The sequence below is a fragment of the Nakaseomyces bracarensis genome, assembly GCF_045282275.1.
Source record: "Nakaseomyces bracarensis strain CBM3 chromosome Unknown Scaff5_0, whole genome shotgun sequence".
Classification (NCBI taxonomy): Eukaryota; Fungi; Ascomycota; class Saccharomycetes; order Saccharomycetales; family Saccharomycetaceae; genus Nakaseomyces; species Nakaseomyces bracarensis.
This window is the reverse complement of record NW_027263965.1, coordinates 41,493-54,860: the sequence shown is the minus strand read 5'-3', so window position 1 is coordinate 54,860 and position 13,368 is coordinate 41,493. Positions and strand designations below refer to the sequence as shown.

The window sequence follows — 13,368 nt, the reverse complement described above, 5'->3', positions numbered from 1 at the left end:
CGCTAAAGACAAAGATGAAAAGCTCAGATTTAGAGCAACTCTATAAGGCGAGAGATCTTGCAATGGAGAAATCACCAGAGCAAATGCTCCCAAAGGTCCTGGAAACTGCAGAGTCCATGTACTTGGCTGTATCTGATAACGAAAAAGATACTAAAATGAAATTGGCAAGTTTTCTGACACATAACTACTACGATATTTTAACCTCGGATTCGATACCTTCCAGCGAAAAACCATTCATAGCATCGCAGCATCTACAAACCCTCTTTAAGATATGTTGTGATGTCAATGTCGATCCTGTAACATATAAGTATGCAATCTTGTCTTTCTCTTCTTCGTATTCTCTTTTATTTGATCTCGTAGCAAAAACTTCAAAACAAGAACTTTGGAATACAATGCAGGAGCTAAAAGACTTCATAATAACTCGTTGGAGACTTCCTTACCCTCAATCAGGCGGCCAATTTACAGGGAACGAGAATACCATTTTAGATGATGAAAGCCATAATATTGGTTGTAAGCTGGCAGCTATTAAATTGATATCAGAGATTGTCATAGTTCACACACCATACTTACCGAATTCCAGCGGGAAAGTGAAGGGGAAAGTGACGTCCACGATAAGCCTGGCATCCGTGCCTGATAATCATCCAGTTATATCCAATAAGCAAATGTACGAATCAGAGGCAAAGAAGCTATTAGATTCTTTACTCAGTTATCTTGTAGAGCAACCATTTATGGTAAGTTCATTATTTGTCGGTATTATTAACTGTCTCTCATTTGTTATGAAACAGAGACCACAGGCTACTGTAAGGATTCTCTCTGGTTTACTAAGGTTTAACGTTGATGCTAAATTTCAAATGGACACTCAGGAAACTCTCAACTATAGATTAGCCAAACGGTTTGTGGAAAGAGCTTATAAAAATTTTGTTCAGTTTGGTCTAAAGTCTCAACTGATAAGGAATTCAGGATCTATTGCAAACTTTTATACCAAGTTATCCAAAATATCACAAACCTTGCATGTTATAGGGGAGGAGACTAAAAGCAAAGGTATTATGAATTATGACCCCTCTCAGATTGAACATAAGATGAAAGCCCAAGATCGAGAAAAAGTGGTCAGTCAAGTAAGAAAGCTAAGGTCATCTGTTGATGATCTGATAAAGGCTCGTAACTTGAGTGATGGTGCTACTTCGAATTCTTCCAGTTCGGGATCTAATTTTGAGCGTAACAGAACACCACCGATCAATGTTGATTCCCCCGAACCTAAAGACGATATTCAATACAGTGATAATGCATTAAAATTATCTCAAATTCAAAAATACACATTATCTAAAAACAGTACTTCTGGTTTCTTTAATGACTCCCCTGTTGCGTTAGATAATACTTATTCATCGATATATTCGTTGATGAATAGTAATAACTCAGGCATAGATGTCTGCAATTTACCACATGATCTTTTATTAAAGCTTTGTTCTGAAACTTTATATAAAGCTGATACCAAGAAGATGTTAACAGGTCTTTCGATTGTTGCCTCGCGTTATTCTGATTTGATGAACAAATATAAGACCAAAAAACGAAGACAAGAAGATGATGAGATGGCTGAGAGACTTAACAAAAGATTACGCGGCGAAGATGTAGACTTGGATATGGCTCCTAAGAAGCAGAAGGTAGAAGATACAGCAATGAGAAAAGTTGAGCCTGAGGTAGCTGTCGGAACTAGTAATAATAAAACAAATGATACTGTATATGCCATTGAACCTACCAAGATGAGTGAAGTGGAGAAAAAGGAACATTTCAAGCGGATAATATCCAATATCATGAATATTAGACAGGTGGAAGAAACACCTGAAATTAGTACATCTATAAATACAAAGCTAAAGCCATTACAAAAAATTAAACTTCTTCAATGGAATTCAAGTGAATCTTGGTTACAAATCTTAACTCGTTTGGCCACTCGTGGTGTAAACCATGACGGGGAAATGAGTGATATGATAAGGACAACACTCTATGACTACTTTCTAGAAAACTTCAATGAAAGGGCAGGGGTTGCTCTAGAATGGTTGAACGAGGAATGGTACAATGAAACAATAACCAAAATTTCTAATGATGCCGATTCTGAAACTCCATATTTAAAATATGATACGTGGTCTTTGAAAGTCTTAGACGGTCTTATCCCCTCATTAGAGAACCAGCATCGTAGATTATTTATCAGACTAATGAGTGAGTTACCTAGGGTGACTCTAGACCATATCAAAAAGATACGATCTGTTTGTCTCGATCCTGCAAGAAGTGCACTCGGTTTCCAAGTATTGAAATTCTTAGTAATGTTCCGCCCTCCTACAAAACCACTAATTAAAGGTTTCCTAGAAGAATTAAAGGCTGAGGATCAATCTACTGAAAAACAGTGCAATGCTATCCTGGATAAATACTACAAGTAGAGAAGAACGGTATTATTATCCACTAAAAATCTATATAATCTTTTTCTAACTTTGTGTTTTTCACTTCACGCTATAACTGCATTTCAAAAATAAAAATTGGATACAATACTATACTAGAATGATATAATATACCCCATATAAATAAAAGAACGAGAGAGAGATCAGGCATATATATAGAACTAAATAGCCTGACAACTATCTACGATGGTCGCTAATTTTCATTGGTGTGATCATCTTCGTGAGTATTGCTTGAAATGCTGATTTTTCGAGATGCTCTGCCCCCCCCCCCCCAGCTCTCCGTTCCAGCTTCCAATCGAAGCCATGCTCTTTCCATTCAGGGCAACCTTATCGTTGACCTTGCACTGTTGTACTAACACCCACGTACTGTATTTTTGCTATTTTGACTCTGGCAGGTTATCTCGATGGAGTCACACCTGGATTTTTACTCCAGACCAATCAGTGATTCTAAGGAATCACGATGGCCGGTTCGATGGAGGGTGGGATGAAACTAAGCAACTCAACCATGATTCTTTATATTAATATATAAATATATATAGTCACCTTTCATATGTAGTACATGAAACCAATTGATACGTTTTTGGTGTTTTCCTTTGCTGGACATTGATAAAAATACCCATATTCTATCAACACGATATACAAAGTCCCGATAAATTCATACAAGATGTTCTCTAGAGTAGCTATTAGAACCTCCAGATTGGTGTCACCATTGCGTTTGACGTTAAGATTCCAAAGTAGTAATGCATTGAACAAAACCAAGCTACCATTCACATATTCGGGAGCTGGACCAGTTGCTGTCAAATACACTAGTCAACACGAATGGATCGCTTCCCATGACGATGGCACCGCATTCGTCGGGATTACACAATACGCAGCTGATGCTCTTGGTGATGCTACATACATTGAGATGCCTGAACCAGAGACCGAGGTATCAGCAGGTGAGTCTATCTCTTCTGTAGAGTCCGTTAAGTCAGCCTCCGAGATTTATCAGCCAGTATCAGGTACTGTTGTTGAGGGGAATCTAACTCTTGAGGACTCTCCACAACTAATTAATAGTGACCCAATGGGTGATGGCTGGATTGCTAAGATTAAGCTAGAAAATCCGGAAGATATGAACACTACTGAAGGCCTAATGACCTTAGAGCAGTACGAGAACTCTCTGGAGCATGATGAAGACCATTGATTTATGTGTATACAGTCGATATAAAATCTCTCTAATCATTTTCTCATCATCAAAAATAAAAATTATTATGTAATTTTGGTAATTAGTATCATAGGATATAGAACAATAATAAATAATAAAAAAAGTTATAAAAAAATTCAAGAGCCAAATGTTTTTATTCTAGTCCTTACAGGATTTAGCTTGGGCAGTTTCTTTAGACCTGGCAAACTCCTCTGGGGTCTTAGTTGTAAGCTGTAATGCATGCAGTCCCATCTCGTCAAACTCCTGTTGAAGTAGTGAATATATTAGACGGTGTCTCTTTGGCAGATTCATACCTTTGAACTCATCTGTGACAATCTCTAGACGCATATGAGACTCTGTAGTATTGCTAGCTGTCTGCATAGGCTGGTGTCCCTTATGTTTATAAGAGTCATTGTATACTTGAAAGTGAGTCAAATCAGGGAACTTCTCAATGACCTTGCCACGAATTGACTGCGAGATGGGCCCATCTGTACGCATATTCAGAGCTGTTTCACTATTCATTCTTACTTGCCTAGTAATAACATTCAAGAGCCTCTTCTGCAAAGTAACTCTGTACATCTACTTTTCCCAGGGATGGCCTCCTACCTAAAGAAATACCTCAGATGTACCTTAAGAAGAAATAAGCTTAACGTTCTTTCAAATGCACACTTCTACCAACCTTAAAAGTATTAATCTGTGTTTCATAGGAGGTGTTGAGACCCTCTTTAGGTTGTGGTTGATACGTCTTGCTCACAAATCGGCCTGCTTCGGGGAATTCTTAGCGTCGAAAGCCGTTCGCAGAAGGGAAATGTGGTAAATTTGATATTTCGAGGTGAGGCATAGACATTCAAACTTCATACAGCGGATCACAAGGCTCATAAGTTTAAGTGAGAGTAACTTCGAGGCTATTCAATTGCTCACCTTCCATATCCTGTTTTGTGAATTTATCCCCTTGGAAATCCAGCTTTTGGGTCTATAATAACCGAATGTTTAACAGAGCCTTACTACAGAGCAGAGTCGCCGTTAACGTTCCTACAAGGACAATAGCTGTTCCTCTAGTGTCGGCTACTAAGAATACACACTGGGGGACCAAGTTCAGTCCCGTGAGGTGGTATTCTAGCTCGGACCCAACTCCAGAAGAAGCCAGAATACACAAGAAGCTAGTTGATGCCTTCGAGACTCAAGAAGTTAGGGTACAGGACGTCTCTGGAGGGTGTGGTTCGATGTACGCAATCCACATCACATCGCCCAAATTCAATAGTCTCACCACTATAAAGCAACACCAAATGGTCAATGAGATATTGAAAGAGGATATCCCAAAATGGCATGGCCTACAACTCCGTACTATGAAGAAGAAATAGATGATAAAAACAGAGACCCTTTTATTTTTGTAAATAGCAACACAGGCAGTTTCCTTTATGTATCCTACTATAGTCATATGATCCCCTATTTTACGTAAATATATATAGTAAGAATATTTATTTATTATTGAGGCTAGCCTAACTAGCTGTAATAGAGAGTGATATCAAATAGTAACCAACTACAGTGTTCTATATATATTAAATTATCAAAGAAGCTGTAACTTAATAAAGTTTTTAATATTTTTTTATGTTTTGGACGTGTCCACCTTTCGGCTCACAGCTCGATGGCCTGCTAAGAGGGATCGGTAAACAAGTGGATCAAAGAGCTGAGGAATCACGAATTTCCAATTATAGTTTATACAAAACTGTAGTAGGGAAATCAGGATACTAAGTATTCTTTGTATGAACGAGGGCAATCATAATATAGAGTGTTTAATAGATTTTAGGGAGACAGATGGCAATTGAAGATGGGGAATCGGTGAACTCCTCGGTGCATGGTGAAAATTCTCTTTCTATGCGCACTAACCAGAGTACTCCTATTAAGCGGATGAATAATACGACAAATAGAACCTCCGTGATGTCTGATAATGATCTGCGGCATATATCGAGCACAGGTGTCCTCGAGGAGAAACCCGACAGAGATGTGGCCCACATCAGAAGTTACAAGAACAATGGGTCTATGCACTCTCTGGACGACGATAGCAGTCGTGATGCCAGTGCCAATGACGGAGGTGCTCACTCTGATACTTTATATGAGCTGCCGCCCTTGCGAACTCCTCTGAAGAAGAGGTATTCAATAGAACCTGATAGGAAATCTGGGCAGGATTGGAACAACCGGGCCAGAGCGGTCTCGAGCCGCTCTTCGAGAGACTTTGATAGCATTGAGGAATTCAACCAACCTTCACAGGCTGACAAAATGAATGGCATATCGGCTAATCAGAAGTCCACTATCGATCAGCTTAACAAGCAGATTGTATCGTATCGTTTGAAGATCAAGTCCCTTTACGAGATTATCCGGCAATTAAACACTGATAGTAGCAAAGATGGAAACAAACGTAATTCATACATGGAAAATTTATTGTTGAAGATACCAAAGGAGGAGGAGTTTCATGAATTGAAACGGGCCAATATTAACCTCGAGCATTCACTACATAAAAAGAACGAATTGATCGATGAGTTAAACAGCACATTGAGAGCCAGAGACGATGAACTACAGAAAACAAAACACGACCATACGGAGACATTAGAAATGACCAGAGAATACCTTGAGCATTCGGAAGAACTAGCTAAGCATATCGACTATATATTGGATTTTCTACTTGATGAACTACCCTTTACCGGAGATGAACGACTCGCATTAGAAAATGCAAGGAAAATTGGTGCAGCTTTTGCAATGGTGAAATTGAATGCTTTGAGTTCTGTTGTCAAAAAGCTGGTAGTCACGCAAAAATCCCGTGAATCTACAACTGATCCTGAGAATAAGAACACCGAGTCAATTACCAAAAATGGATTAAACACCCCAGAGTACACAAACGATAACGATTTTGCGATCGCAAATAGTACAGCTATTCATGCCACAGCTAATAATGACTCTCCTGGCAATGAAAAAGGTGAATTTGATTTAAGTGATCAATTTTTAAATTCTCAAATGGAGGAAGCCATTGAAGAATTACACAAAGAATATGACAGTTTTGTCAAAGGAATTAGAGTAAAACTGGAGAAGTCAGAAAGACTAGAGGAACTATTACTGAAAAAGCTCTCTGAACAGGAAAAATTAATCAATGATATATCATTATTAGATAAAGAGGATTTAGCGAAAGTACTAGAAACTTCCAAAAGATCATCTGAAATATCAGTAGAAAGCAATGAAATCGACGGCGCAAAAGATGCCTTGAACAAATCCTACCAGGAACATATTGATAACTTGACTTCACATATTGAAATATTGAATAAAGATCTGCTGGAGAAAAATAACTTCATAGATTCACTAAAGGAAGAATTAGAACAGCAAAGCGATGAATGGAGTAAAATGAAGAGTCGTATGATCAGGGAGCTAGACGATGAGAAGGAATTATTTCAAAGAAAGGAGCAAAACTGGAAGGATTTACTTTCCAGTTATGAGGAACAGTTAAACTTTGCCCATGAAGATAGAGATGAGATGATGAATACCATTACTGAGCTGAAATCTGAAGTACAAGATGTTTATGAGAAAAACAGAGAAAATATTCAGCTCCTACAGGAAGAGTTGGGATATTTGCAGAAAAAGAGCCACTCGTATAGTAATGAGATTTTCCAGTTAACTAGGGACAATAATATAATGACTAAAAAACTCGAAAATGTCTCAGATAATTCAAAGAAAATGAAAAACATTATTAGAAATTACAAAGAACATTCCAATGAATTAGAGGAACTGAATTCTGATTTTGAGAGTGTAAAGAAACAGTTACTACTACATCTACAGAACAACCTCAATATTTTTATGACTATACTAGAAGAAAAATCAGTCAAGCAGGCCTTGAAAAAATTGTATTCCATAGAAAAGATAAAGGGTCTCGAAAATACGGGACATATCTCGAATAAGCTAGAATCACTATATGTATACATCGAGAATGCATCGCAATCCATTATTGAAAACTATCTCCACCTCGTACAACAGGAAAGCGACAGAAAACACTCTCCTATCAAAAACGAAAAAGAAATGTACCTTCGTATCGAGGAGCTCCAGCGGAAATGGACATCTGAGAGAGAAAGACGTAAAATCGATTCAGATGTGGCTAATACTAAAATTAATAGACTAGAAATGGAAAATGCTCACCTGAAGGAACAGCTGCGCAAGTTAGCTCTCAAAGACTCAAAAAGATAGTCAATAAAATAATCATGTAATAATAATTATATATACACACTAACTTGTAACTTCATTAATACAAACAATGTAATTTTACTAATCCCACTATCTTAGTGAAAAATATTTTGGTCGGGTAACTTTCCTTTAGTGTTCTAAAAGAATAAGAATCACATCAACGAACGGCTTTAAGGTTATCGATCATTGTTGAACATCATCGATATTAATATTCCAATCTAGAGTCAATATAGTCCTATCCAATGAATATTCTATAACTAGTGATAATATATTGATTATAGTTTTTATTTTGGTGCTGTGTTACTGTATTACATGAAAGAGAGGTTAATCTTGTGTCTGGTAGCAGTGATTCAAGGATGATTAAAGAAACAATTAGGGTTGTGGTCTGTGGAGATGATGGAGTAGGGAAGACAAGTCTTATCATATCACTTGTAAAGGGTGCGTTTGAACCATATTTACAGCCTGTTTTACCACAAATAACGATACCCAGGGACTTCTCATCGAGCCGTTACTCACCTAAGAATACGAAGTTGATTGATACTGACAACAATGATCCCATCGGAATGCAAAGGGAACTTCGGAATGCTGATGTTATTTGGCTTGTTTATTCGGATAAGGATTCTTATGAGAGGATTTCACTATATTGGATGATAACATTTCGCTCATTGGGTCTTAATATACCGGTCATATTGTGCAAAAATAAGTGTGATGAATATACAACAAGTTCAAAACCAGAGGACTTTATGAATACCAAAGTTGAAGATGAAGAATTTATACCGATATTGATGGCCTTCAAAGAAGTCGATACCTGTATTAAAACAAGTGCTAAGACACATTTTGCTGTAAATCAAGCGTTTTATCTATGCCAACGATCAATCTTGTACCCAATTTCCCCGTTGTTCGACTCTAGAGTTGGAGAATTGAAGCCATTAGCTGTTTCTGCGTTAAAGAGAATATTTATTTTATGCGACGAAGACCAAGATGGGTTTTTGAGTGATGATGAAATAATATCCCTTCAAAAGAAATGTTTTGGTAAAAGTATTGACCTAAATGAGCTTAATTTCATCAAACAGACACTTATGGATCTCTCCTCATCTGAAGAGTATCCATCGGACATTTTATTTGTACCGACCAAGGGTTTGACTAAACAGGGATTCATCGCCCTAAATAAAATTTATACAGAGAGAGGAAGGCATGAAACTACCTGGGGTATTTTAAGAAACTTCCATTATACTGACTCACTATCAATTGATGATGAGGTCTTATACCCCAAGGTATATGTACCTGAACAGGCCAGTGTTGAACTAAGCCCGAAAGGTTATCGTTTTCTGGTTGATATATTCATAAAATTTGACAGTGACAATGACGGAGCGTTAAATGACGGCGAACTAAGTAATCTATTCCGAAGTACACCAGGTTTACCAAACCTTTGGAGAGAGACCAACTTCCCAGCTTCGACTGTTGTTAACGGTAAGGGCTTTATCACACTTCAAGGTTGGTTAGCTCAATGGGCAATGACTACTTATTTGGATTATAAAGCAACTACAGCTTATCTCGTCTACTTAGGATTCCAGGAGAATGCAAAGGTGGCAGTTCAAGTTACAAAATCCAGAAAAATGAGAAGGCGGCAAGGTCGATTCTATCGATCATACGTATCTGATAGAAAAGTATTCAATTGTTTTATTGTTGGTAAAAGAAATAGCGGAAAATCGTCTTTATTAGAATCATTTCTTGGACGTTTATTCAGCGAAAGTTATTCTCCAACTATACGTCCGCGTCTAGCTGTCAATAACGTTGAAGTGTCAGGAGACAAGCAGTTTTATTTGATCTTACAAGAGTTAGGCGAACAAGAAACTGCTATAATCCAAAATAGGCAGAAATTATCAGAATGCGATGCCCTTTGCTTGGTATACGATTCTAGCGATCCCGAATCATTCTCCTATTTAGTTGAGCTTTATGAGAATAACAGTGCCATGAAGGATATACCAATTGTTTTTGTGGCTCTAAAAGCTGACCTTGATAAACAACAACAACGTTGTCAATATCAACCCGATGAATTTACAGAGAGCTTGTTCTTGGACCACCCTTTACACGTCTCTTCAACATGGTCCAGTTCGTTAAGCCAACTTTTCAAAAAAATTATTGAGGCCTCTTTGGTCCCAGGAAAATACACACCAGGGTTCCCACCTGAAACTAAACCGACAGAAATTGACTACAGTTCAGCTGTAATCGTGGGTTCCTCTATTGGATTTCTTGCACTTCTTTCCTTTACTGTAGCTAAATTACTGAGACCGCTTCAACAACCGAAGTAATAAGCATAATAGTCAAAGTTCTCATTATAACTATGATAGAATATAAAGCGTGTATAATCATTTAATTACATATTTATAGTAGCAGAGGGGGAAAAAGTAGAATTTTCAGTAGAAAACTCAATTAAATACATTTGATATGTTCAGGATATTATCGTCTTAAAGAACTACTCCTCAAAATTTAAGTAAACTCATTACCGAAAAGAAAATCATAGTCAAAGAGATCTAACCCACCAAAAAAGCCGGCATAATCGGATGCCAGGCCTTCTTTGTTAGAATCGGTTTCACTGCTCGTAGAGCCAGCTACAGTTTTTCCTTCAGCAATTCCTACTTTATCTGGATATGGTGAAAAAGCTTGTGGCGTAATTGCATTAGATGTTCCATTTTTTGATGTTTCATGGAAGTCCATATTTTGGCTGAAGGCCATTGCTGTCGACAACTTGGCTAGATTATCCATACTTGGATTCCAAATTTTACCATTTAAGCTATTCAGCCCCCCTTGAGTAAATTCAGAGCTCAAAGTAGCGTCTTCTTTAAAAGTACCTTCATCAATATTTTTCATCAGAGAATGCACAGTTTGTGATAATGAATTTAGTTCTGAAATACTAAAAATTGCCATATGATTATTGGCTTTTAGGTCCGAAACTAGAGCATTGCGCTTATCAAGTTTTACCCCGAGTGTTAAATTCAGCATTTTGACGATTTTTGAATGTATTTTTTCCATTCTTGAAACCTTGAATATCCCTAATAATAGTTCACCTTTGCGCATGTTTTCAACAACGACATCAAATAAAGCCAATAGTTTAAAGATTGGGAAATATGTGAAACGTAAATGCTCAGATGCAGATTTATAAGTAGTATATAGAGCCACCTCTAAATCCCTTTGTAATACTCCTAGAATTTCCATTTTTGTATTAATCTCTGAAAGCTCTTCCTGTCTATTTTCATTTATCATATCCTGTGATTGAGAATATAGACTATGTGTCGCAAAACCAACTCTCATTAGGATACCCAATACACTGAATATAGTTGAAGAAAAGGACAATTGAATTACTTTTGTCACATTGTAATTCGTCGAGGATGAAAGCGATGCACTGTAATCACCTCTGAAGAATTTATTCATATAACCCATTAGTGACAGTGCATCGATACAACTTGTCTGGAAGTATTTAAAATAGTATGCCAATTTAGAGGTGTCTTCGAGACATTCAGATTCAAAATGGAGGAATAGTGCCATTGATGCTCTCAATAAAAGTAATCTACCAACAATTTGTGTGTGAAGGGCAGTGGAATTCATCGCCAATAGGATAGTCCTGCTTGTGGTAGCATCTATATTAGTATTCAGATCTTTAATTGAGAAATACTTATTAGTGTAGTCTTCTATTTTTACCCTTAGGATTTCAAGATTTGACAACCGGAAGGAACCTCTATAAGTCATAGTCATCACATCTAAATCAGATAGCAACAATACTAGTTTCACTCTTCTCAAACAATGCATATGGAGCTTAAGGACCCCTTCTGCTGATGGAGAATCAGTTAAGTCTGCTTTTACTCTATTCATGTATATGTCATCTGCATTTTCACTTTTGATATCTAAAAATAAAGCCATCAAAGAGACCGAAGAAACGGAATGTCTACCTTTCAGACTTGATTCAAATGAGCAGACAGTGACAACACTTAACCATAGTATTCTTCTATGGTTGAGTGTCCGGATATCTGGGATGCTGGATCTTAGTTGAGGGAAATCGGATGGATCACGATGCAGCCCAATGGATGTGGCCAACATCATTACTAAACTACTAATAACATCAGTGGGATGCTCCAAAAATAAGTCACCCTCCTCAGGAGAAAATACAAAGAATGCCCAAACATATAAAACACAAGCTATAATGTTTTCGTTGGCACATGCACACCAATTTTCAGATGCCAAACACTTTTGAGCTAAGAGAACAAAATCATTTGATATTGGGTATCGGTCTATGACCGATTTATCTACATCTTGAGAACTGTGTTGCACATTGTCTTCTGCGAAGTTCAAAGATATAAAGGACAATTTCAAAATAACTAATAATATTGATAAGTTCTCTATCTTCATACGGAGATGTTTATTACCCAACTCCAGCTTGATCTTATCGGGATTATCTGGATTTTTAAATAGAATTTCGCTTAGAGATTCTTCAAACATCTCCTTCTCCAAAAATGGAAGTGCAGGATAAACATATTGATAAAAATGACGCTTGTAAATCTGAATAATTTCATATGGTGGAAGAAGAGTTTCTATCTCATTAATGAACGTCTTCAATACGTCTGAGTATTCTCCATTAGTTTGGCAGTGATCTTCCAAAAATTGATGACCAAGAGTATTATATAACATTGAAAGTATCATACCATTTTTCAAATTCTTTGATGTGTTAGCATTTTGCAAAATACGTTCTGTAAATTCATTAACACGTATTCTCTGCGATTCAGTATGGCATTGACGAAGTAGCACTTCCTTCAGTTTTAAGGCATGTGTTCTGACACTTGGCTGAGCTCTCGTGACGTTAGCATTAGCTGTGAGGGCTGGGATCATGGTATTCTTTGAGGGATCCAGAAAAATTGAAGCAATAAGCGACGTTAGAAATTTGTCCTGAATAAACAGATAATTTTCCGAGAGGGGTTTTACCTCTCTTTTCATAACTCTACTTACAATCAATGTAGGGTGTGTTCTGTACAGATTGACTTCAAGATTATCTTGATGATTGACCCCGTAATCCGAACCTCCATCTTGTTCTAATTTTACACGTTTCATGGCTGGTCCATAATCATCCGATTCTTCACGGTCAGATGACGAATCGCTATGTACCTCGCCCTCAAAATCATATTTGCTCATTTTCTCATTACCTTCAGTTTCTTGCATCAGTTTCATAGCTTTGTTTTTCCAGTATTCTACATCCTTCTCCAACCTGGATATGGTGGCATCCTTACTAGGTATCCTAGGAGCACTCTGCTTTGATACATCATAAACACACTTAATATTCAACTTCTTGCACCTAGTACACTCCGGTTTTTCTCTATCACACCGGGTCTTAGACCGCCTACAAGCTTGGCAAACAAATGAGATTCTATTCCTCTTTCTAATCCTCTCAGCTTCCGCTGTCTCAGGAGAATGGTCGTTCATCGAAGATACTGGCATCTGATCTTCTAATTCCCTTATATTTTCTATAAT

The 13,368-nt window shown here is 37.4% G+C and overlaps 7 protein-coding genes across 7 annotated transcripts; 5 read left to right on the top strand and 2 right to left on the bottom strand.

Moving 5' to 3' along the window:
* Positions 1-14: 14 nt before the first annotated feature.
* On the top strand, positions 15-2,429 carry PTA1 (RNA-processing protein PTA1; the record flags this gene model as incomplete). Its single annotated transcript, XM_071051045.1, has 1 exon — positions 15-2,429. One exon carries the CDS (start codon positions 15-17, stop codon positions 2,427-2,429), a length of 2,415 nt encoding a protein of 804 aa, XP_070907741.1.
* Positions 2,430-3,111: 682 nt separating this feature from the next.
* Positions 3,112-3,630, top strand: GCV3 (glycine decarboxylase subunit H; the record flags this gene model as incomplete). The annotated part of the gene is made up of 1 exon (XM_071051044.1): positions 3,112-3,630. One exon carries the CDS (start codon positions 3,112-3,114, stop codon positions 3,628-3,630), a length of 519 nt encoding a protein of 172 aa, XP_070907740.1.
* A 159-nt stretch (positions 3,631-3,789) lies between these two features.
* On the bottom strand, positions 3,790-4,209 carry BOL1 (Bol1p; the record flags this gene model as incomplete). Its single annotated transcript, XM_071051043.1, has 1 exon — positions 3,790-4,209. The coding sequence occupies one exon, from the start codon at positions 4,207-4,209 to the stop codon at positions 3,790-3,792; it is 420 nt and encodes a 139-aa protein (XP_070907739.1).
* Positions 4,210-4,616: 407 nt separating this feature from the next.
* On the top strand, positions 4,617-4,991 carry BOL3 (Bol3p; the record flags this gene model as incomplete). The annotated part of the gene is made up of 1 exon (XM_071051042.1): positions 4,617-4,991. The coding sequence occupies one exon, from the start codon at positions 4,617-4,619 to the stop codon at positions 4,989-4,991; it is 375 nt and encodes a 124-aa protein (XP_070907738.1).
* A 454-nt stretch (positions 4,992-5,445) lies between these two features.
* Positions 5,446-7,854, top strand: SPC72 (gamma-tubulin complex subunit SPC72; the record flags this gene model as incomplete). The annotated part of the gene is made up of 1 exon (XM_071051041.1): positions 5,446-7,854. One exon carries the CDS (start codon positions 5,446-5,448, stop codon positions 7,852-7,854), a length of 2,409 nt encoding a protein of 802 aa, XP_070907737.1.
* A 353-nt stretch (positions 7,855-8,207) lies between these two features.
* Positions 8,208-10,163, top strand: GEM1 (ERMES complex Ca(2+)-binding regulatory GTPase GEM1; the record flags this gene model as incomplete). The annotated part of the gene is made up of 1 exon (XM_071051040.1): positions 8,208-10,163. The coding sequence occupies one exon, from the start codon at positions 8,208-8,210 to the stop codon at positions 10,161-10,163; it is 1,956 nt and encodes a 651-aa protein (XP_070907736.1).
* Positions 10,164-10,341: 178 nt separating this feature from the next.
* OAF1 (oleate-activated transcription factor OAF1) lies at positions 10,342-13,335 on the bottom strand (the record flags this gene model as incomplete). The annotated part of the gene is made up of 1 exon (XM_071051039.1): positions 10,342-13,335. The coding sequence occupies one exon, from the start codon at positions 13,333-13,335 to the stop codon at positions 10,342-10,344; it is 2,994 nt and encodes a 997-aa protein (XP_070907735.1).
* Between the last annotated feature and the right edge of the window lie 33 nt (positions 13,336-13,368).